Raw genomic sequence first — 25,613 nt, 5'->3', positions numbered from 1 at the left:
AGACTAATTTTAATAGAATTAATTTTAAACCACTATTAAATATAGTATAATTAAGATAAATGCTTAAATTGATTTTGAAAAGTGAATAAATAAGCCTATAAATAATCAGTTGAACATGATTACTGTAGTTTAATCCACTAATTACTTTGCTGATCCCACAACAAGAAGTCCCCTCAATCTCACAATTCGAATCCCCATGATTAATATAGCTTTGTTTGCTAAATTTATTATTGTTCCAACAATTGAAAAGAAACACGTGTCGATCAATTACGCAAAACCAACATGAACTTGACTCTTAACTACGGATTACTTAATTATTAATCTGGGTCCTCACTAAGTTTACGTTTGTTAATTTTAACCACAAATAATGATTAGAATTTATCTTTTTATTAATACAAAGGTTAATAAATATCTTTGGATAATTCATTAAGGAACTAAATTTTTTTTATTATTAGAATTTATAAAATTATATTGTCTGCCTATGATTTATTTTACTCTTTTATTATTTTTCCAAATAATATTTTTAAAAATTTTAGTTCATTAATAAATATTGTAAAATACTGATTAATTACATCTTTTATTAATTGTTTATTTATTTTCCTTCACTAATCCCTACTAATAATTTAATATTAAACGAAAAGGGAAAAGCATGAAAACCTCGTAACGCGAGAGAGTGAGGCAAAAGGGGTTTTTAGGTTTGGCGGATGAGTGCTGAGAAGGGTAAACTCAGCCTTTCTTTCTTTCATCGCACTGTTCCTTTCTTCTCACGTGCGTCATCTCCATCACTATCGCTATCATTCATCTCATCACCCCTTTTTCTATATTTAAAATCTTTTATTCTACTACGGGAAAGTTTTATGAAAGAGAAATAATAATTTTTATTTTTATGCTTTTTTATAAATTAATAAAGAAATAGTTTATCTTTTTCTTTATTAAATTAAAAACAATTATTTATCTGTAATAATTACAAGTATCTGATTTTTTTAACAAAATTATAATTATTTGATTAATATTATAAAGGAAATTAGCATTTTTATTCATGTAGGGAAAATTAATTAGCATGATATGTATAATTTATTAAACCAAAAATTTACTTATTTAAATCAAATAATCAAGTTCATGTATGTAAGGGTTGTTAGCTTGATTAGTTGAATAAAATATATGAATTATTGTTAATTTTTTATTATTTGTCTTTCATTTTTATAGATTAAAAATTTATTCAAGCAAGATAGTTCGAATTATAGTATTTTTAGTTTTATTTTGACTCACAAATAAAAAAAGAAATCAACTCCAATTGCTCTTTTTAATTTGATACAACACAATAATTTTAACATGTAATTAATATGAAGTTGTCATAAAGATTCAATGTCTATAGTTGAGTTGATATCACACATTGAAAAACTCATGAGAGATAACTTGTATTTGATTCATGTAAAATACTTGTTGGTTCTTATTTATAAGATATAATCAACAATTTCCCCCTCTCATTATAAGACTTCATTTGATCTCTTTTGTTCATTAATTATTTTTTGACTAAAAATATTTAAAATTATCTTTTTCTCTCTCTTATGAAGATTGAAGAAGATGAATAAATTTTCAATAAAATTAAGGATAAATTTTAAAAAATATTATAAATTTAACACTAATAACTAAATTAAATAACTTTCTTAATAAGCGTAAATTAGTCAATTATGTCTTATAATTAGAGACAAAGGTAATACATTATTGGAGAGGGGTGATAAATCCTAGATTGATGATTAATCCTTTAATCAATCCAAATGATTGAGGTTTGTAAGGACACCTAGGGTCCCATCAAAGAATTAAATGTCCTAATTATGATGATTTAAAAAAATTATCACAGATAATATCGTATAAAACTTAAATATGTTTTTGATTTTTAATAAATACTTGATTTGTGTGATTGTTTTCTAATAAATTTTTGTTTTACATTGAGTTCTAATAAAATAATAATTTTACTTTTTATTCTTCATATTTTATTTTAATCTTTGATAAATTAGTAAATTTTGAATTTGTTATATAATAAAATAATAAATTTTGTTTTAATCCCGATTAATAACAAATAAAAATATTATTATAAAATAAATATAAAATTGACTAATTTATCAAAGATTAAAAAGAGTTCTAAGAATTAAAAATAAAATTATTATTTTACTAAAAACTCAACATAAAATAAAAATTTATTTGACAACAAACATAAAAATTAAATATTTATTAAAAATAAAAACATATTTAGGCTTATCAAATAATTAACCTAAAAAATAACATTATTATATATCAGTAAATCACTAAACTGCATATAAAAATTAAATAAACTAAGTACCATGTAATTGGGCGAATTTTTGGTGATAAGATTAATTTAATTAATTAAAAATATATTTAAAATAAAAAAAACAGTTAATAAATTATTTTGATACAAAATTATGATAAAATTTAGTTCCCAAAATTTAATGTCAAAATAATCAAGATATATTTTCTAATCATTTAAACACCAGTAAACCAAAAAAATAAAATCTGATAAAGCAAGAGGGTCGGGAAAACGACAAAACCCAGAAACCCAGTGTCAGAAATACCTGCAACCCTGCGAGAAAGAAAAGACCAGACCAGACACACACACATTACATACATTATACAACATTATTGCATACCACCACTACTACTTCTTCAGTTGTTACCGGCAATAGCCGGTGACCATCTGTTTTCTGGAAACCCTATAGCTCTTCGTCCCTGGTGATGAGTTTGCACTTTGTTTGTTCCTTGTTTTGAAGGGAGAAGAAAGAAAGAATCTCTGTATTATTCACTGTAGCGAGAGAGAAACAAAGAAAGAACCAAACAAGGGAATTGGAGTGTGCGTGCTGTCAAAAAACCACACACACACAAACGAACACAAAACCCGTACCTCAATTTTCTCATTAAAAATCCCACTTTCTCTCTCACGTATCTATCTAACTGATCAACATAGAAACAACATAGATAGATAGAAAAAAAGAAAGAAAAAAGAAACCAACCAAACCACTTTCTCTCTCTATCATGCTTCAATACAATAACATCACCATAATTACACATACCCTTTGGTTTCATCCACTCTTTTCATCATCGTCACTTCACTCTTCTCTCTCTAACATGTGTTGAAGAGAGCTTCTTCATTTTCTGCTTCTGTGTTTTGTGCTTTGTGTATTTTGTTTTTGTTTTTGTTTTTGTTTTTGCTATGGCTGAGGGTTTTGAGGCTTACCATGTGCCACAACAAAGCAGAAGAGATAAGCTTAGAGTTGTGGCGACACAGAACCAACAACATGGTCTCATTGAGCCCTCCTCGACTTTGCTTCCTTTGTACGACCCTTCTTCTTTTATATCTTCTGATTTGTTGTTGACGAGCTTCCACAACGGCCAAAAACATAACTTGGGTGGTTGTGGTGTGAAGGAAGAACAACGTGCGAATTTGATGATGGGTTTTGCAGCAGCAGGAGGAGGAGTTGTTATGAACAATGGCTCTTCTTCTTCTTCGTGTTGTTCTTCTAACTCCTCTTCTGTTTCTTACTTGGATCCTGAATCGTCTTTGCATTTGAACCAAGCCACAATTCAGGTTATTAACAACAACAACAGCAACAACATGTTTCTCTACCAAGCACAGAACCTGAGAGAGTTTGATCAGGGTTATAATAATAACAACAACAACGACGACGACAACAATAATAGTGAGATCATGGTGTTTAAGCCTGAGCCTTTGTCTTTGTCTCTGTCATCACACAACAACGGTGTGAATCTTCAGCGATACGGATCTGTGGTTTATGGTGATAAGGTTGGTGGTGGTGGGGTGATTTATGGGAGTTCTGGTTTGAATGAGGTTTCGAGGTGCACAGTGCCAATGGGGCCATTTACTGGCTATGCTTCAATATTGAAGGGATCGAGGTTCTTGAAGCCTGCACAGCAATTATTGGAAGAGTTATGTGATGTTGGTGGGGTTTGTGCTGAGAAGATTGTGGCTGATGCATCGTTGATGGAGCCTATTCCTCCTCCACAGAGTTCAAGTGAAGATCCACTAGGGGATCATGGGGGTGATCAAGGTCGCAAAAAGTCAAGGCTCTTAACTATGCTTGATGAGGTTTGTGTTTATGTTTTAATATCATCTTTCTTTCTTTTCTTCTCTTCTTGGTTTGTGTTATTTTTGTCACATTAAAATTTTGGTTAAAGGTTTTTTTTTTTTTTGTTTATTTCTTCATGTTTGATGCTTGATGTTCCTCTTGATTTAAAGTTAGTCATTTTGTCCAGTTTTGTTACTGTTTTTAGTTTGGTTTATCCAGAAGATAAATGGGTTTTGGGTAAATTAAATTTGCCAATTTTTGTTTTTTTTAAATATTTTTAAGGTTTTATAAAAGTTTGCTCGTGATGTCTATCTATCATTAATGTATGGTTAGTGATTCCTTCAAAGTGGAAGGTTGCTTAGATTCTGATTGATTGTGTTGAGTAAGCGTGCAGTATATGATGTTATTTTTTTTTATTATGTCATGTTGTTATTGTAATTTATAGCTTTCATGGATGGTCTTTTAACTGTACATTCTATGTGCATCATCAAGATTCTTGTATTTCCTGTGATGGATGGCCTCGGTGAACTCAATTGTCCTTTTGGAAAAGTTAATGGTAGGGAATATATGCACGAAGATGAGCATGGTATTCGTAAAGTGTCTGTCAACTATATAAAGATTTCTAATGTGACCATGACATCCAGTTTGGGAGGGATAATTTGCATAAAGTTGTTGAAGGAATCCATCGGAAAAGATTTATACTCCGAAAAAGTGTGTGTTGATATGATCATGGGGTTCAAAGGTTAAAGAAACTTACATACTTACATGACAAGGTGTTTTAACTTCATGTAAGGTTGGCTTAATTTTTTATTTTTTTATTTTAATTGACATATTGCTGAAGATCTTGATGCTAAAATAGTGTTTTTGCTGGAAATTATTGTTAATAGATTGTTTTTGCAAGAATTGTCTCATATGATATGGTGCATATTTGGCGGGTGTATTGATTCTGTATTGGGATATTAGATTTTTTTATATGTTACTTTTTCTGATTGGACAATATTAATGATAAACTGTAGCATGTATGGAATGATAAATGTGTCATTCATGGTTTGTGATGTTTATCTAGTATGGAAACATGCAATATGTTTATATCATTTTAATAATGTTTATTAATTTTATATGGAAAACTATCTTTCTTCTCATGCCGATGAAACTAAAGTATACGATAAATTTTAATCTTAGACCACAAAGGTATCCCTTAACAAACTATCAAATCAGCTTCAGGCATATAAGTACTATGAGCCTTAATAAAAATGTAAGGCTATGTTTGAAATATGTTAGTTAACTATGGCCTTGTAAAAATGTAAGCTTTAATGTTATCTTATGCATTGTTGTTTCTCAAATTGATCTTGGTTGGGTAATAGAACGGCTTTAAGAAAAAACATTTACCGCCTTTGGTTTTTCTCTGGTTGAACCTATCACTGAAAGCCATTAATCAGAGTTCAATTGTTTTTGAAGAAACGTGTGGTAGAGAAAAATGTTTATTCTGCCACATCAAGCAAAATGCTTATTTCAGCTTATTTTCTATGTCCGATTTTGCATTTGCTCCCTAATAAATTTTTGTTTTGCAATGAGTCCCTAATAAAACAACAATTTTTGTTTTTGGTCCTTGATACCTATTTTAAGTCCCTAATAAATTAGTAAATTTTGTGTTTGTTCCATGATAAATATTTCCCATTTTTTATTAATACAAACTAAAATAAAATTTGTTAATTTATTAAGAAACAAACATAAAATATTCTAATTTATCATGGACTAAAACAAAATATCAAGGATAAAAAATAAAAGTGTTATTTTACTATGAACTCAATGCAAAACAAAAATTTATTAGGGAACAAACACAAAAATTGGATATTTATTGGGAATCAAAAACATATTTAAGTTTTTTTTTTATTGTAAAATTTCACCTTATTTTCTACCACCTCATTTTTTACGTGTTCCTGCTTAGTGATCGGTTTGGTTCCTTTCTGGTTCACATAAATGTGAAGGAATTTTGATCAATTCTTGTGCTAGAATTGAAATGGTGTAAAAGTCATTTAGGTTGAAGTGATGTGTGAAAATCAAGACCTTGAACATAAATTTATAGTATGTAACAGTGAAGTAGTAAAGTTCAATATTTCTTTTTCTTTGAAAACATTAGATTCCATATATTATCTAATTTTGAAGTGGATGAAATTTGTTACGGATGAAGTGAAGTTGTATTGTACCAAGTCTTATTTTTATTTTCTCATTATAGTTGTTTTCCCAAACATTTAAAAAATATTCCCTTTTTTCTGTAATGCTATTACTCATTTGGTTGATTGGGTCTGGTAAATTTGAGACATGCAGCTCTTCGGATTTGTAATGCACATAGCTTCCTCCCTATTATTTCTCAAATGGTAAGCATATTAAGATAACAACAAAGTGTCTATTCTTTTACAGTTCTCTAGAAATTCAGAATATGTGGTCAACCTTCAGGCAGTCCCAAGTAATTTGTGCAGCATTAGCCGCAATATTAAACTCATAAATGTGGATTTTTAGAATATATGTCAGCCAGCAAAGTTGATATAAATTTTATGGAGTCATGCTTGCCAACAGATAGGACTTCTTGCTATCAATTGTTGCATGAAATTCCAAGTCATCCACCCTGTGTCTGGGTCTTTTAGATTCAAAGTTATCGGATGCAAAGGCTAGGAAATTGACTAGTTTGTGAGGTTTGGGTAAAGTTTTCTCATATGTACTTTGCATTTAATTTGTTTTTCTTGTTGGAGTGTCTAGGTAAATATGTTATTTAATTAGTATGGGGAGCTTCTCATGTGTTGCCACAAAATGATGTGAATTACTTAGGGCCATATGTATCTGATAGGGACTTGGTTAGTCGCACGTTGAGTAGCATGCACTGTTTGGTGGAGTACTTAAGTGACTTTGTTCTCTGCCCTTGATAGCTAGTTTGTAAGAGAGGGTTTTCCAAGTGCTTGGATATGCTTATCATTGGAACAAGACCTGGCTGCCCTTGTTTCAAGAAGAGCTACCTACGATGCACACATGAGTGCAGCTGGCCACTTCAACCCTCAGTTAACCTCACATTGCCTGCAATTTGGCAATTGCATTGCAAAGCTACCACAATCATGACTACTACTGCAATTTAAAACCAAGTTGGTGTTGTTAAGGATTATTAACCTTTCTATGTTCTTTTATTGAGAAATTGATAATTCTTGCTGGGAAATTTTAATCTGGTCTTCAATTAGACCAGGAATTGATTGGGCGGGTAAATGTCATTTGTTTGTTTTCCAAAGTCTAGCATCTGGTATTTTCAGTAATATGCCTCCTTTGTCCCCCAAGACGAACAATATTCTTGAATTGGGCCTTTATGATGATAACTATTATGCCTAGACTGGAAGAGTATATTAGTTCTTTTTACCACTAATATTATTTATGTTGGTAAACGCAATTTGGTACATGTACCCTAAATTCCAGAATTTTCTTGTCCAAAAATAGATTCATTTATGAAATTTCAAATATCAGATTATCTAATTGGTGCTAGTATACCACCCAATTGGGATGTACGGACTTAAATTTGGTTGTTATAAAAAAATTTCCCACTTGTTGGCCATGTTATTTGTTATGTAGCTGTATCCTGTTTGAAAGGTGCTAGGATGCGACAGTGTTCACCAGCTGTGAGGAATTTCTGGTGCCACACTACATTTCTCAATTCTCAATTTTCATTTGATAAATCATGCTTCAGTTAAAAAAAATCTAGAACTAGTTATGTTACAAATGTTGATAGTTTTACAATAACAAACACGGTAAAGTACCCGTGGCCAATACGGACTTCATGTTTAGTTCTTTGTTTAAGCCTTTTATTGTTATATGGTGGGTTAATCAAGTAGTCTCTATTAACCATTAGTTGAAATGAGATCTATTCTAAGCTCTAGCAGATGGTAGCATGAATAATCATTTCTGCTTTCATGTCAATGCTAAGTTTATTGCTTAAACAGGAGCAGCAAATTTCAAGGAATTCCTTAACTACAATGATGCTTGAAATTTGTCCTCATTGTGAGAATTGTTGTTCATTTATCTTGAACAGGTTTACAGGAGGTACAGACAATACTATCAGCAGATGCACGCGGTAGTAACTTCATTTGAGTATGTCTCTGGCCTGAGCAATGCAGCTCCTTATGCAAGTTTGGCTATAAAAGCCATGTCCAAACATTTTAGATGCTTGAAGAATGCCATTACTGATCAACTTCAGTTTGCCAATAAAGCTCATTTTCACATCAGCAATAACAGGAAAGATGAATCTCCATGGTTTGGCAACAGTGATAAAGGCCCTTATGGCCAAAGGCCTGGGTTTCTTGAGCACCAACCTGTTTGGCGGCCTCAAAGAGGACTCCCTGAGCGCGCCGTGACTGTTCTGAGAGCTTGGTTGTTTGAGCACTTTCTGCACCCGTAAGTGCCATTTAATGTTTATTAATATGAATCACAACGCTTAAGTTATGCCTTGTTGGATCTGGCTCTTTTGAAGTAAGCAACTCACTTTCGAGGGTAGAGTAATGTTGAAATGAAAATCAATGATTGATATTTTGTGCACACGTATAACAAATCATGAAATGTGCCGAAATATCAACAGTTGATTTCCTCATCAACAATTGGAATTACTTGTTTTATCCTTACTTATTTTAGAGGGGGGGTCAAATACGAATTTGCTATATACCTGACATGATTTTGACTCCCCTACCAAAACTATGCATTATGCATTTATATACATTTGAAGTCCTTTCTTGTGTTTATGGCGTTTTGATTGCTTAGTTACTTGTTTTCTCTTCAGTTATCCCACTGATACCGACAAGCTAATGTTGGCCAAACAAACTGGTCTATCTCGTAGCCAGGTAAATATTACTGATAAAGGTTCCATCCTTCATTGTGTGTTTGGTTTATAACTTATTTTGAAGAAACATTAGCTTGTGTTTTGATTATTTCTCAAAAATAATCTCTACCCGAACCATTTCATTCTTATTGGTTAAAGTGTTTGTTCTTCTCATGTTTGACAATTTCTATCTGTGTCAGGTGTCTAATTGGTTCATTAATGCAAGAGTAAGGCTCTGGAAGCCAATGGTGGAAGAAATACATTTGCTAGAAACACGGCAAGCTCCAAAGAATCCGCAGAAGGAAGAGCATTGCAGGAACAAGCTAAGTGATCATTTGTCTTCTGATAACTCCATTGTTTCTGAGAATCCATCTACCTCCACAGATAAATTTCAGGAAGCTCCTTACAAGCACACCATAAACGAACTTCCTAATGTACCAATTAGGACTCAGGAACAGCTGAATCTACCCTGCACAAGCAATCAGCCAGGAGGAGGGGGTGTTGGAGTGAGCATGGGTGGTGGCAGTGCTAGCAATAGTGTGTCACTCACACTAGGCCTTTATCAGAATCATGGTATTGGTCTGGCTGAACCTTTCCCCTTGAATGCAGCGCAGCGATTTGGTGTTGCTCTTGATACCAACAATGAAGGCTATGTTATGAGTGGTTATGAGTCACAAAATAGGCATTTTGGAAGAGATGTCATTGGAGGACAACTGTTGCATGACTTTGTAGGCTGAAGAAGGTCTTCAATGTCTAATAACGGCAACTTCTTTGCATGGAGTTTTAATTTGATTGGGGTGATATAATACTAACCATGTTTCTGTTGTGCTTTCATGAATTATCCAAAAGTTAGAAGAGGGATTGGAATGTTGTTGCACTTTGTGGTTATGCTGGCAATGATGAATGAACCTTTTCCAGTTACGGGGGACTTTAACCGGTGTTTTTTAATTGAGCTCACTTGTATGAAGGTTGTAAAGGGGTGCGATTGATACTGTGTCATAGAAGATGTGATGATCCAATTCACCTTTGTGTTGTTGACCTTAATTGCTTGGAGTAAATCCAAATGTTCTGGCTATTTAAGCTGTTTGTAAGTTTTTTTTTTTATATACTTTTTATATATATTATTATTGTCATCCAAACCAGGTAAATGGATTTCAATTTGTAATACTTGAAATCTTGTTCGACATGATTGTACTAGTCATCATCATATTAGTAATATCTTCGTGTCTTTATGCTGCAAATGTAGTTCCTACATATAAGGAATCTGCAAGTTCTCATGTGCACTAATTGAAAAACCCTTTGCAAAGATCGATGCCTACAATTAATTAATCTCTATCAATTATGTAAAATCTTATTCGTTAATCTCCCTATGCTGATTACATTTTTGGATTATGTGATGTGGGTCATTGCATGCAGAACTCTAAAAATGTGTCTAGTTTAATGGGTTGGTTCACTTAACTAGTTAAAAGTATGGGCTATGTGAGTCGGTTCATTTTGGTCCACTTAGTCAAGTGTACTCTTATGTGGTCAACTTTCAAGCTTAATTTTCAATTATTAACTTATTTGTAATTCATGCTAAGTTCATCCTTAGATCTTTTTTTCTTTCCCAAAGTTCATCCTTCAATTAAGAAATATTTGTCTACTATTTTATTATAAATTAGAATATACTTCAGAAAAGTAAATGTTTGTACTAATTCACTCCCTAAATTAGATATTTTCAATATTTTTCCTTTTCTCTTTTCAATGAGTATTTCACACATTATTTTACAAGGAAAAAAAATATTAAATCATTTTGTTTGAGTTGAAATGTTGTTAGTATGAAATATTCACTAATTTTATCGATAATTAATTTTCAATTGTAAAGCTAATTAAAAATGTTTAGCACACTCTCTCATTCCAATTTTATTTTGTCATCTAAAAACTTATCATTTCAAGCTACCTTTTTTTTTTATCTTAGTTGTTTATGTCTTTTAACTTATATTGAAAACCTAAATCGCCTTCTATTATTTCGAACCTTATATTGAATTTCAATTATTTTTTAAAAAAGAAATAGACAATTGTTAAGAATAATCTTATATTTTCAATTTAAATTGTTCATCGAAAAAATTATATAATATATATATATATATATATATATATATATATATATATTATGAATTTTATTATAATATATTTCATACATTAAAATATTAGTGATTATAAATTTTAATTATATAAGAATCTTTATTCTATATAGCACAATGCATAAATTAAAATATTAGTTATATCTAATAATGATAGACATGCATAGTTGGCACGTCAAATTGGTGGTGACATGTCCATTATGTTGCTAATCAAACCTAGGCATGTCTTTGTCAAAACTTATGTCTACCTACACTTTATTTCACTTTTTTTTTTTAAATAATGACGTGGAATAAAAAATTAATTTCTTAATATATTAAAATTCATTTAAGGAAGGATTTATAATATATATATATATATATATATATATATATATATTATAAATTTAATATATATTATATATTATACTCGAATCTGAAAGTTGAATATTTGACCAAATACTTAAAAAAAATATAATTTTATGTCACACACACCATATTATGTTAATACTCTATTTCCCTGGTGACTATCCTTTGCTCCACTGACAATAGCTGGCTACTGACAGCACCGCAACTTAGAACATCATCGTAGCCACCATTGTGGAAGGGGCACACCACTGAGGAGAAAAAGAAAGGCAACAAATGGTTATTTTGCAATGACCTTATGAACCACAGCTGATGTTGCACTTTTTAAACACAAGACATGACCCACTCATAATCTTTCATGAAATCTGAACTACTTTTAAGGTAGTGAACTGCACAACACCAAATGGAAAAAAGGAGTTAGTTTTCCCAAATCAAAATGGGGCACTATGAAAAGGGTAATTTAATTTAAGATCGTTAGTATATAAACCTTGTGCAAATGTTCCAAACTTTCTAGTCATTACTATCCTAAAGTACAACTTTTTCTATCAAATAAAGAAAAACAAAGAAGTAAATTGAATGGCAAAATAACTTAATTTAAAAACTTTGTCAATGGTTTATGCAAATAATTTTGAAGAAATTTAAATTTTCATTTAGAAGTTCATACAATTTCCATTGTGTATGCTATTAAACTAGTGAATATGTTTAATGTAATCATTGTTTACATGTCCAAAGTAGTTTATGCTATCATCCTAATTCTAGCTTCTTCATATCGTAGCTTTACATATCTCCTTGGTGGGGAGGATATTTTTGAGTCCTAAAGGGTTCATAAACCTAAGTTCTTGTAAAGAACTGCAAAAGAGAAGCAATTAGCAATAAACTAGTATTCTTAATTACCTATCGGAGCATTGAGGATTTCAAGCACACTTCATATCATATCACATACTAAAAACAATATAACCACTAGCAATTAGTTATCCCTGTCATTTACTATAAGTAACAAGCAAAGGGAGAGAAAACGGAAGAAAAGCCATTTAACTAAGTTAATTAAGATGGTTCTTGCTAATATATGATGATGTTGTTATTCATAGTTATTTTATTAGGAAATAAAATTGGGTGACCTAAGGACAATTAATTATTCTATTTATGATTTAAATATGACAATAAGGGGGCAATTAATCAAGTGGGTGTAGCACCTTCTAAAAAAATGTTGGTGGGGGCACAAAAGCAGTATGCGGTAGCATTGAGAGATGCAAATGGCATGTTTCTTCTGGGCTTTGCTGCTAAGATGGGGAATAGCTATACTGGCAGCTGAGTTTTTCCATGGTTTGGAATTGGCTTGGAATAGAGACTTTTGCAATATATTGTGGTTGGTATACTTTGAGTCTCAAGTAGCTGTAAAACTTTTGAATAACGGTTATTATAATTTGGTTAAAACTGTATGGAAGACGTTAGTAAAATTAATTTAGAATGAAATTGATTTTGTAAAATTAATTTAAAATGAAATTGATTTTGTAAAATTAATTTTGATAAAAATTGATTTTAAAGTGATTAGATTTATGTTTGGATGTTTTATTATAAAATCAAGTTAGGATTAAAATTCACTATAAAATTTTAAATCTAATGTAGAAGTTACTTAAAGTTATTTCAACCCAATAATTCTAAATTATTTTTTAACATGAAACTAAACATATAAAAATATAGACTCATAATCAATTCTCCGACACCCAAACCAAACAGTACAAAGTCATTCATAATATCGTTAGGAAACATGATATTCATTAGTGAAGGGCCCAAATCCTCCGAATCCATGTCATGTTAGTTGTTACATATGGAATGGATCTTCATTTTCCATTATGAGTTTTTGATGTTACACCTATTTTTATTTTCAATGCAGTAAGAGTTAAGCTTGTTTGTATATGTAAGTTTTCCTAGCTAGAAATTTCTAGGCATTTTAATAAAGTTTTCATCGTTAAATAAATAAGATAAAAGCCAGGTGATTGTGCGAAGATGATAGAGCTTATGTTGGAAAATCTTTATATGCCTTTGACATGTATTGTTTGTATCATTATTGTTCGAGCCTAATAGTAGCATGGGGCAACTTTCACTTTTCCAATATCCTTCGGAAGGAGAAAAACACCTTTAATATCTTATGTAGCTGCTCCAACCATGAAGCAACCTTCTTTCGCTGATGATCTTCTCTTTTTTGTAAAGGCTAATTCTGAGCAAATGGGGATAATTCCGGCGTGTTTGCAAACTTTCTCGGATGCTTCGGCTGAGAAGGTTTTGGTCCCTAAAACTAAGTTATTGGTGTTTAGGAATGTTAGTCACCAGGTGGCTTCTCATCTTGGGGTGATCTCATCAGGTTTCTCTTTAACTTCTGACATGGGGAAATACTTAGGGGTGCCCTTGTTGCGCGGAAGGAAGAAGATTAATCACTACAGTTTTCTGTTAGATAAAGCGTATAATGAGACTTAGTGATTGACGCGCTAATAGTTTATCCTTTTTGGGTCGTGTTACCCTGGCTAAGGCGGTGATATCTGCCCTTCCAACCTACACCATGTAGTTTGTCCTCCTTCCTTTGAATGTGTGTGATAGTTTGGAGCGCACGAATAGAGATTTTGTTTGGGGTGCATCCGAGGAGCAGAGGAAACTTCATTCTATCTCGTGGAAGCATTTTGTTAAGTCCAAAAAGGAGGGTGGAATGGGCTTTAAAGATATATGTCCTTTTAGGGTGTTGCTTGGGGCACCCAACATTTTTGCTGGGGCACCCAGCAACCTGGGTGAAAGGGCAAAAATACCATTCACCCTTTCCTATAAAAGCAAACAGTGACCTCGTCCGTACAAGTCACTATTTATTTTTCTCTGCTCTCCTTTCTCCTTCCTCTTCGGCTCCGTGTTCTGCTGCTGCTGATCGTGTCGTGCCTTCCGCCGTGACCGTGTCGTGACTTCCGTTGTTGTTGCCGTGACCATGACCGTGCCTTCTTCGTTTTCTTCCCTCTTCTTTCTGTTGTTGCTGCTTCTTCCTTCTCCTTCTCCTTCGAGGTAAGTTATCCTTCTTCTTCTTCCTTCTTTCTGCTTTGATGATGGCCACTTTGGATGTTTGTTTGTGGTTGTTATTGCTTGTTCTCCTAATTGATTGTGTTTTTCTTGGTGTTCTGCGTTTATCATCTTCTTCATTGGCCTTATCTTCGTCTGCATGTGGCTGTTCTGCGAAAACGAGCCATACGGATTGCCAATCTGTATGGATTTTTTTTTAAACTATTTTTTTTAGTGAAAAAGTCATACGAATTGGCAATCTATATGACTTTTTATAAAAAAAAATGTTTTACTTTTAGTTAAATAGCCATACGGATTGCCAATCCGTATGGCTTTTTTTAAAAACTATTTTTTTAAGTAAAATAACCATATGAATTGGCAATCCGTATGGTTTTCTTTTAAAAAAATAAAAACTTTTAATGAAATACCCATACGAATTACCGTATGACTTTTTTTAAAAAGAAAAAAACATTTCCTTCATACAGATCAGTAATCCGTATGCATCATACGGATGGCCAATTCGTATGCATCATACGAATTGCCAATTCGTATTGCTTTTTTTAAAAAAAAATGTTTTTTTAAAAAGGTTTTTGTATTAGGAAAAAAAAAGGAAAAATGAAATATATTTATATTGATTTTAGTTTGTTTATTATTGATTTTATGAATGATTTATTTATTATTTAGTTTATCTAGGAAATGTTAGTAGGATTATATTAAAATTTAGATTAGATTAGTTTTTTAACACAAACATTAGATTAGAAACAGGAAAAGTAGAACAAAAATAATAGAATATTGTTTTGTCAAATATATTTCAAAATGTCATGCTCTCGTGCGTTGTCATCACGTTGGACCAGCGTGAATGAGGAACTCGAACAGCTTCTTGCAAATGTGCCCAGTAAGAATTAACATATAGTTACTTGAATGTTAATTTTGTTTTGTGCTTGAATGCCTGCTAATTGCTTAATGTTAATCATGTAAGAATTAATAATTGAAGAGCATGGGGAATGGAAGGAATTGACAAACACGATGCAGGATGTCGTGACTCCATCAGAGGCTTTTTTCCATACCATTAGCGCCAAGGACCAAGTCATGTTCATTTTGATTTAATTAACATTTGATTTTTCTGTTATTTCGTGTAACTAACCAACCTTATTTTGTGATATGACATGTAGATTTTCAGTGAAGTTGGTAAGGTATATGTTGTCAAGTGGAAGGACGTACTGGACAGTGTATGACATTTGGTTGACAAAGACAAAAATTATCATAATGTTGTGTACAACCAAGATTTGGACCAACTAGCCATTGTAGCAGGGCGGACAGCACTACGCGATTTTTACCCGCTAATCGGAGATCATCTAGTATCCTTGCATCATTATGGTAAGAGTGCATTTTTTCTTACTATATTCAAGACCACTTGTTTGCCCATATTATTCCCAAGATGACACTCTTTATATCATCAAGTGTCAGGTTCTGTGACCTTCAAGGTTTATCTCATTGAGCAGAAAGTTTCCTGTAGTAGTCTGGTAAGCAACTTCCTAATTTCATTTCTTTATTTTTCAAGTTTTAAATTTCATAACATAAATTGTTGACATAACATTTCTTTATTTGTCAGGATGTTTCAAGTAGCATGTATTATTTTTTGAAAGACAAAGGCTGGACTCATTTGCACTTGGAGGACGTTGCAGAATGTCGGCTCGTGTTCAATAATTGGAGGAAGACACTAAAAATTGGAGCCGGATGGAAACATTTCTGCGAGACCTTGTCGTTCACTGCTGACATGAAAATAGCTTTCGAATTCATTAATCCCAATGTTAACCGCGTGCTTTATTAGCCGTGTTTATGAATAATTTAGGATTTTGAACATTTTAATTACGTTGAACATTTTTATTATTATGCACATTTTAATTATTATGAACATTTTAATTAATTGTGAACAATTTATTTATATATTAGTTGTTTTATAATAATTATTTTATAATGTGTTGATTTTAAATTTGTTGCAACAATGTTTTTATATATAATAGTTGTTTTGTCATGTATAATATTATCCCATTGTTTTTGAAAAAATTTGGTCATGTTTTTGAAAAAAGTATTTTTAATTGATGACTAAATGAAATTTTTTTATCATTGTTAAATTTATCCAATTACTAAACTAAAAGTAATAACTAAATTTAAGCAATAATTGAATTAAAATTAATCATTAAAATATTTTTTAAATTTTTTTCTTTTATCATTGCAAAATTTTGTAAAATTTGATTGATTTGTTTTATCATTGTAAAATTTAAAAGAAAAAAAATTATAATCCGTATAAAACAAATGGCCGGATTAAGCAAAAAAAAGAAATCAACGTACATACGGATCAGCAATCCGTATGGCCATACGAATTGCCAATCCATACGTACGTCGAATTGTTTTTTGCACTCCTCTCCTTTTTTGGTGACAAAAATCGACCAAAATTCATCGTATACTCCTCACAAACACATGTACACCACCGGAGACCCAATATGCTTCCAAACCGTCCATAACAGAAGCAACTTACACTAATTTACGGAAAATTTATGGAAAAAAATAGTGGTACAGAAATGAAAAAATGAAGCTATTATTTGTAATCGAAAATACTATAAGGGTATTTTGGAAAATTGCTGGGTGATGAGGACATGACCAAGAGCAAGGGCAAGGTTCCACTTGAAGGACTTGGAGGACCTATGATAAGGGCTAGAGCAAGGAAAGCCAAGGAAGCTCTTCAACAAGTGTTGTCCATACTATTTGAATACAAGTCCAAGTTTCAAGGAGAAAAGTCCAAGGTTGTGAGTTGTATCATGACCCAAATGGAGGAGGACTAAATGACACCACTTTGTCTCAATTTTAGAGTGTTTAGTTTGTCTAAATAATGGCCCAATCCTTGTAAAGTTGGCTGACCAAAAATATGTTTTGGGTTAATCAACTAAAAGGGCTTTAGTTAGGTTTAGTTCAAGTTGTAATAAGGGCCCAATTGGCAACCTAGGCATCAGCCTTTTGAGAGACCAAATGGTGGCTGACTTGTTGGCTGTTGGGGGTGACTTTTGGTTGCCACAATTTCAGTTACACTCAGCCATTAAGTTTTTTTTAATTCCCTAGGTTAATGGCATTAAGTTATTTTAATTCTAGGTTAGTGGGTCATTACTAAAATCTGCTGTAAAGCTTCTATATAAGCTGAACCATTTTATCAATAAACACAAGTTGAGTTTTATTCAGAAAATTAGAGTTTATCTCTATTATCTTAGTGAGAGTGATTCTCCTAAATTCTTGAGTGATTCAAGAACACCCTGGCTGTATCAAAGGACTTTCACACCCTTTGTGTGTTGCCCTCGCGGGAAAGAGTGAGTCTTTCCTTCCTTTCATCTTCACCCTTGTTCTTTCAAACCACAATTCCAGAAAATCCACCTCTGCCAAAATTATCTCGTGGCCAAAACTTCCATTTTACGCACTCAAATTAAGTGATTCTTGAGCCTAAATTGACTTTCAAAACGAGACCTTTCACCTCGTTTTGGAATCACCTCATTTGAAGCCCTGTAGCTTCAGTTATTGCCATTTCTATATTTCTGTCCAGCCACCACTTAACCTACATTTTACCATCCCATTCATCCATTTTATGCCAAGAACCACCTTATTAAGACCCACGAAATTAACCACCTTATTTTCCATCCTTTCCTTAATCAATTTCCGCATTTTCCATCAAGGTTTAATCCTAGACGATCCTAAGTCAGCCCTTGTGCCATGAGGGTTCATATCATTGGGTGCCCTAGCAAAAACGCTGGGTGCCTCAAGCAACTCCCTTCCTTTTAATAAGGCTATGGTTATGAAAATTACATGGGGCCTTATTGAAAAGCCTAATGCACTCTGGGTCAGGGTCCTGCCAGAGGGGAAAGTATGATTTCGAAAATGATCTCATAACTAGAGTAACCACAAAATCTTCTAGCTCTGAGGTTTGGAAGGCTATTCATACGACCTAGGTCATGTTATCCAAGGAGGAAGGCGAGTTTTGCGTAATGGGGAATGCATTTTGTTTTGGTATGATATTTGGCTGAAATAAGGGAAACCTTTGAAAGATTGTGTTTTGAGGGAGTTTCCCTCCTAGTGGTTGTTGCATAATGCTTCAGAGTATGCCGATTTGGGGGGAATCTGGAAGGTCCATATGTTGATTACTTTCTCCCTAACCACCTTATTGTTGAGATTATAGCTATGTTGCCCCTATAATGGATCTTGGGCCTGATAAGTTTGCCAGGGATGGCAAGTTTACTTTTAAGTTCGTTTATGACCGCCTAGCTTTTCCAAATTTTCATAGTGACCATCAGTTATGGAATCTTTGGAAGATTTCAGGAAGACTGAGATCTAGGGATTTAATTTGGAAGATTTTGAGAGGGGGTTTGCTTATGAATGATTATTGTCTTCTTCGTGGTGTGGTAGATAGTAATGTTTGTCTGTTGTGTGGGCTTGAGCCTAAGATTGAGCTTCACCTTTTAAAGGATTGCTTAGAAGTCAAACTGATTTGGGAAGCTTCAAAAGCGAACCTCATGACATAGCTCCCTGTGGAGCTTGTAGGCCTTGGATCTTCTTCATCAATGGAGTCCTTGGCTTCTTGAAGATCAATGACAGCAGAATGGAAAAGGAAGAAAGATGATTGGAGACATCACTTCAAGGAGAAGATGAGTCAAGAACAAGCTCACCACCATAGGAAGCCATGGATAAGAGCTTGAAGGTAGGATAAGATAAGTGAAAGGAAAAGGAGAGAAGGAGCACAAAATTTTGTGCCTCAAATGAGGTCTAAACTTTGAAGTGTAATTCTCAAATAATCAAAGTTGAAAAAAATGCACACACATGACTTCTATTGATAGCCCAAGTATTACACAAAATTGGACGAAATTTTGAATTTTTATGGAGCCAAATTGTGGAGCCAAAATTTCATTAATTATGATTAATGAATTTTAGCTATGGTTCAGCCCACTAATCCAAGATCAAGTCCAAGATTCTCCACTAAGTGTGCTTAGGTGTCATGAGACATGTAAAGTATGAAGGACATGCACAAAGTGTGACTATATGATGTGGCAATGAGGTGTAGCAAGCAAATGCTCACCTCCCCCTCTAAAATTTAATTGTATTGGGCTTCTCCCAATTCAATTAAATTTATTTCCCAACACACACATCAAATATTCACTTAATGCATGTGAAATTACAAAACTACCCCTAATACAAAAATTAGTCTAGGTGCCCTAAAATACAAGGGCTGAAAAATCCTACATTTCTAGGGTATCCTACCTACATTATGGAGCCCTAAATACAAGGCCCAAAAATAATAAAATCTTATTCTAATATGTAAAAAGATAAATGGACGCATACTTAGCCCATGGGCCCAAAATCTACCCTAAGGCTCATGAAAACCCTAGGGCCTTCTCTTGCATCTCTGACCCAATCTTCTTGGAATCTTCTATCCAATGCCCTTGGGGGGGGGGGGGGGTAGGATTGCATCACCTCTTTAGTAAGATATTCTTTGATGTAGATTTGGTTAGATGGATTGGGCTTAATCTTTAAGCAGGTGACATGACTATGGAAAATATTGATTGGAAGACTCGATTTGCTGAGATTGTCTACCTAATTTAGAGAGATAGGAACGAGATTGTGTTTTTGGGGATGACATGGAATCATATTAATGCTTTGAATGCAACTAAAGGGGTTTGTCTACAAGCCCATGAAGTGGTTTATAATCATGTTGACACCCTTCAAGTTAAGTGCCATAAGGAGATTAATGTGGTCTAGCAACCACCCCCCGAGGGTTGGGTTAACTGGAATGTTGATGGTTTTGTGGCCCTTCATGGTTCTAATGCTTCTTGTGGTGGGGTGTTGAGGAATTGGGTTAGTGCTTGGTTATTAGGCTTCTTGTGTAATCTAGGTTCTACAGATGTTCTTTCCTCTGAGCTTTGGGCTATTTTTTTCTGCTTTGGAGATGTCTTGGAACCTTGTCATTTGCGTGTCATTTTGGATTGTGACTCAAAGGTTGTAGTGGAGCTTATTTCCAAGAGGTGCTTGTCCTCCCATCCTTATGGCTCATTGGTGCATTTGATTCAACAATTCTTTAATAGAGATTGGATTGTGAGGATGAATCATGTGTATAGGGAGAGTAATGGTGTAGTTGGACTATTTGGCAACTTTGGCTCATTCTAGGCCCCTAGGGTTGTATGTTTCCAGTCTCTTCCTTTTGTTTGTTCCCTTCTTCTACTTAGGGGCTTGGTTGCTAGGCCTATGGTTCGTAGTGTTCTAGTTGTGTACTCTTTGGGGCGTTTTGCCCCCCCCCCCCCTCCGTCCCCCCTACCCCCACCAAATAAAAAAAAATGATATTATATTAGCAAAATAAAAAACTCAAACCTCAAAAATAAATTGTAAGAAATGAATAGTTTGTGTCTAGATAAAGTTGTTGGTAATTTAATTAAAAATAAGTTTTTATTTTGGAAAAATAGTTTTTGAAAATAAATTTGAATTCGAAAGTATGAGTATATATAGAAAAGAAAACTAAAAGCTAAATTTCTCTACACTTGTAATATATCGATAAAAATAATTAACTTAATTGTGCAATTATTAATATTTTTTAAATGCTTGTTTTAACTAAAAGAAACTAAGAAATTAAATAAAACAAGGGAAATTACTAATAAAAAATTGCAGAACTTATTTCTCTACTCTAATGTATATCCTTCAATGCCATTTTTAAGGGGAAAAAATATAAGCTAGAGGTTCGAAAAAACTATTTGAAAGTTGAACAATTAAAATATATAAACATGATAACGAATTTTGAAAGTTGAACAATTAAAATATATAAACTATTTGAACTTATTGTTTTATTGTGATTTTAAAGTGCCACAAAACTTGTTATATGGAAGACACATTGTATTGATTGTTTTAGAGTCTAGGCATATCTCTGTATGGTTAGTTATATATAGGAGTGAGAGTATAAACATTCAGGTCTGTAGACCGACTTCTTAATTTCGTGGATCTTACGAATAACCATTCTTTTTAATTCGCATAGTTATATCAAGTTTCTGAGTTCAGTCTATTAAGCTTGCGAACCTAATGGGTTTTATCCATGGAATCGTGGACTATCCGTTTAAGCCGCCTAAGTCTAATGTGCAAGTATTGTTAATTTGTTATTTTAAGATTTTACTCTTTAATTTAGGTTATTATTATTAATTTGTTATGTTTAAAATGTTGGTATATTTTTGTGTGATAGATTTAAGCTTTAAAAATGAAGTCAATTTTTTTTTATTTTATACATTTTCACTTTTTAATTTTTTTTCCAAATTAATATTTGGCCCATAAACCAATTTGTTTATATGTGCAAACTTTTGCGGGTTGGTTACAAACCTAGAAAAAAAAAAGTCCATTTATTTTGTGAACCAGGCTCACCCGACCCATCTGAAATTTAGGCTTCACGGGTTGAGCCTTAAATGGGCCGGGCCAATCCATATACCCACCCTAGTTATATATATATATATATATATATATATATATATATATATATATATATATATATATATATATATATATCTTATGTTTAAGCCTAGAAACTAATCATAGATCTAGAAGTGCATAGTGTCTTGATAATTCTAAGTAAAATTCGAATTGAACCTTTTGTAAATGATTACATTGATATGTAACCGGTTAATTCGTTTTTGAATGGATTTGGGAAGTGATATAAAGCATTAGTTATTGATTAATCCTTAAGTTAATAGATTGCACAAGCTTAGACTTGAATGAAAAAGAGAACTTACTCCTATTTTAATCGACCACACCTCATGTTAATTGATTACATACGAATATTGTGTTCTTTGTTTGAATTCAAGTTGTTGCTTTAATCTATTACACATCAAAATAACCGATTACAATGGTTTGGTAATTAATTATTCTTGTGCAATTTAATTTTTTATAAATAGTCACCTTGTGACTCTCTTCATATTTCTCTTTCCAAAAACCCACTTTTACATATGATAGAAGAGAGACCTCAGAGGAGTGTTATGCATAGCTTTGATCAGCAAACAACACATTTTGGATATCTAATCAAAGATAAAGGCTATGACATTACTATGGAGCACTCTAGAGCTTAAGTGATGGATTTTTGCATAACTAGGTGTACTCTAATCCATATTCTTTGTGATATTTCATTAGGTTCTTGTTTTTAGATAGGGCTTCTAAGGTTGTATGTGGTAGAATTCCACATAGGGACTTATTTCTTGAAGGGTTCAAGAAGGGGGAAAGTAGTATAAAATATACTCGATGTAGGTCCTAAAAGATCACCCCAATATAAATCCTTTGTTTCATTTATCTTCTCTTCTCCACTCTTAAAGATTTCACAACTAATCATTGTAATTGAAAGTTTATTATCTAGTTTTCATATTCAATTCACATCTTGGGATATTAAAAAAATCACATCTTGGGATATTTTTCTGAGTTTCTTTCAAAATCTTGTATAATAAACTTGTTTAGAAAACTTATTTTGAGATTTAGAAGAGGTGAAAGAAAATTTAAAGACACTGCTTTTAGAAAAAGTCCTTGAATTTATTCACCCCTTTATATTCCTAGTCAATATTCAGACATTGTAGGTTAAAATATATTCTTTAATCTTCTGTCTTATTTTTAAGATTCATTTATGTTTTTCACATTCAATTCATATCTTGGGATATTAAAAAAAGTTTGCATCTTGAGATGTTCTTCGAGTTTCTTTCAAAATCTTGTATAATAAACTTGTTTAGAAAATTGATTTTGAGATTTAGAAAAGGTGAAAAAAATTTAAATACACTGAATTTTTAAAAAAAAAATCATTGAATCTATTCATCCCCTCTAGATTCTTAGTCAATATCCTACACATTTTAAGTTAAAATATATTCTTTAATATTTTATCTTACTTTTAAGATTCATTTATATTTTTCACTTTTAAAAAGATTTATTTTGATCTTTTAATTTTTAAATTTGTGTTATTTTGGTACTCTCCTCAACTTGAAAAAGTATCATAGTTAGTATTTCACAATAGTTATAAAACACACTTTGTAACGATTTTAAATCTTGGGTAAGCTAAAGGATGAAAAATAACTTAAGTTTAAAAGTTAAAGAAATAAAATGGCTTAAATTTAAAAATTGAAGGAACAAAACAAAACAAAATAGTTTTTAAGCAAATTTTATCCTTTATGATGTATAAAATGTCTCCTCCACAATATCTTTATTTATTATATATATATATATATATTATGTTCCATGTAATGTAATTATTTCTTTTATAATCTGAATCTAGATGTATTTTTATGTAAAATGGTTCTATTTGTGTGATACATATAACTATTTCTTATTATCACTTTTAAGTAAACGTTGTTAAAAAAATGAATTTATTTTTAAAGTAAATGTTATTCAACCATGTTTGCTCTATTATTTTTACTGAGCATTAATATTTGTTTTTTTTTTTGTTACAAAGGACGAAAAAACAAAACAAAACAAAGCTCTAGGAAAGAAAACCTCATAGCACCGTCAAGCAAATTTAGGTCTTATTCAAGGCAATTGCGAGTTTTTTATTTTCGATTTTTAAATATAATTTTTAAAATAAAACGTATTCGACAAAAATGGAGTTAAACTAATTTTTAATTCAATTTTAAAACAATTTTATATTCATTATCAAAACAAGGAAAAAAGCTTTGTAAATCTAATTTTTAATTTTAAAACACACATTCTAATCGTCATCACTACCATTATTATTGTCACCTCCATCGTCGTTGTCGTTGCCACTACCACTATTCCACACCACCATCGTTGTTGTCATCACCACCATCATTCCACCGTAGTTGTCACTATTCCACCCACCACCACCCATAATTTAAAAAATTGAACCGGTGATTGACCTGGTCAAAATATTAGGTCACTAGGTCCACACTAGTGCATCACTAATTGATTTGCATGATTAGGGATGACAAAGTCTATCCAGACCCTATGAACACTCGTAAAAATATCTACCAGCATGGAGGATAATTACCGTCATATTGGAGATAGGGATGGGGGTGGTATTTACTCGTAAATTTATGCGGGTACGGATACTATAGTATTCACCCCGCCCTGTCCCGCACATGCCATATATATATATATATATATAATAATTATATGCTATTTAAGTAATTAATATATATTATATATAATTTTTTGTGAAAAATAATTATGTATTTTTAAAATTTTGTCTAACTCTAACACTTTAACAGTGAGTCTGTGGCTATGAACCCTAAGGGGGCATTTAATAAGGGAGAAGTTTTTTCATGTATGAGAAACATGATTCTTGAGAATCATATTTTCTAATAATGTATTAAATTTGTTTGGTTGGTCATTGAGAATATTTAGATAAGTTTTTCAAGAATCAAAGAGTTACATATATTTTTATTGATTATTTTAATTATTTACCACATTATATAATTTATAAAGAATAGCATGACATTTTTACTATAGTAAAAGAAAAATTAAACTCAAGAAAGTAAGATTCTCACCTCCTCGTGTGAAAGTTTTTGTGGGAAATTGATTAAAAAATATTGCTGAAAAACATCATTTCCTAGGAATGTTCTTTTTTTTAGAATGCATCAAACATGAGAATTTAAATTTCCCAACCTATGATTCTCGGGAAACTAAAAACTTCTCTTCTACCAAATGTACCCTAAATCTAATTCCAATCCCATGTATGACACTACGCATCTTCCTCTTACCTCTATGAGTGCAAGTTCAAGACTTTGAGTGTCAACACCATTGTGACTATGCCTCATCCTTTGCAACTTCAAGTTTCATCGTAAGTTCGACACCACCATGAGTTTGTGCAAGTGCAAAACCACTCTGACTGTTCCCTTCATCGTGGGACATCGTCTCACCTTTAGACTTCATTTGTACTAGTTTTGTTTTTTTTTTCATTCATGTTGCGTCTTTTCCTTCATTGTACTATCTCATCGGGACATCACTACTAGATTGAACTGAAAATTGTTTCTACTATATGTTGGGGTTGTGCTGTGTTTTTTTCTTCATTGATACCTTGCACAATGGTTAGCTAGTTGTCTTATGCACTAGATGAGTTTAAAAGAGCTGTAATTGTTATTTGTGAATGAATCAATTGAGATACAAACAATGTCT

The 25,613-nt window shown here is 32.3% G+C and overlaps 1 protein-coding gene across 1 annotated transcript; it reads left to right on the top strand.

Annotated features, from left to right (window-relative positions):
* Nucleotides 1-2,608: 2,608 nt before the first annotated feature.
* On the top strand, nt 2,609-10,187 carry LOC114406212 (BEL1-like homeodomain protein 9). Its single transcript, XM_028368856.1, has 4 exons — nt 2,609-4,120; nt 8,167-8,528; nt 8,908-8,968; nt 9,147-10,187. The coding sequence occupies exons 1-4, from the start codon at nt 3,227-3,229 to the stop codon at nt 9,681-9,683; spliced, it is 1,854 nt and encodes a 617-aa protein (XP_028224657.1). The 5' UTR covers nt 2,609-3,226; the 3' UTR covers nt 9,684-10,187.
* The last annotated feature ends 15,426 nt before the right edge of the window (nt 10,188-25,613 follow it).

This window comes from Glycine soja, chromosome 3 (assembly GCF_004193775.1).
Source record: "Glycine soja cultivar W05 chromosome 3, ASM419377v2, whole genome shotgun sequence".
NCBI lineage: Eukaryota > Viridiplantae > Streptophyta > Magnoliopsida > Fabales > Fabaceae > Glycine > Glycine soja.
Note: the sequence above shows the minus strand (reverse complement) of the source record. Positions and strands in the feature narration are given on the sequence as shown.

Excerpts from the sequence above, each read along its gene's own strand:
- LOC114406212 (XM_028368856.1), top strand. The coding sequence starts at position 3,227 with ATGGCTGAGGGTTTTGAGGCTTACCATGTGCCACAACAAAGCAGAAGA. Across the intron at positions 8,529-8,907 it reads TTTGAGCACTTTCTGCACCC|TTATCCCACTGATACCGACA; the intron begins GTAAGTGCCATT and ends TTTTCTCTTCAG. Across the intron at positions 8,969-9,146 it reads CTGGTCTATCTCGTAGCCAG|GTGTCTAATTGGTTCATTAA; the intron begins GTAAATATTACT and ends TATCTGTGTCAG.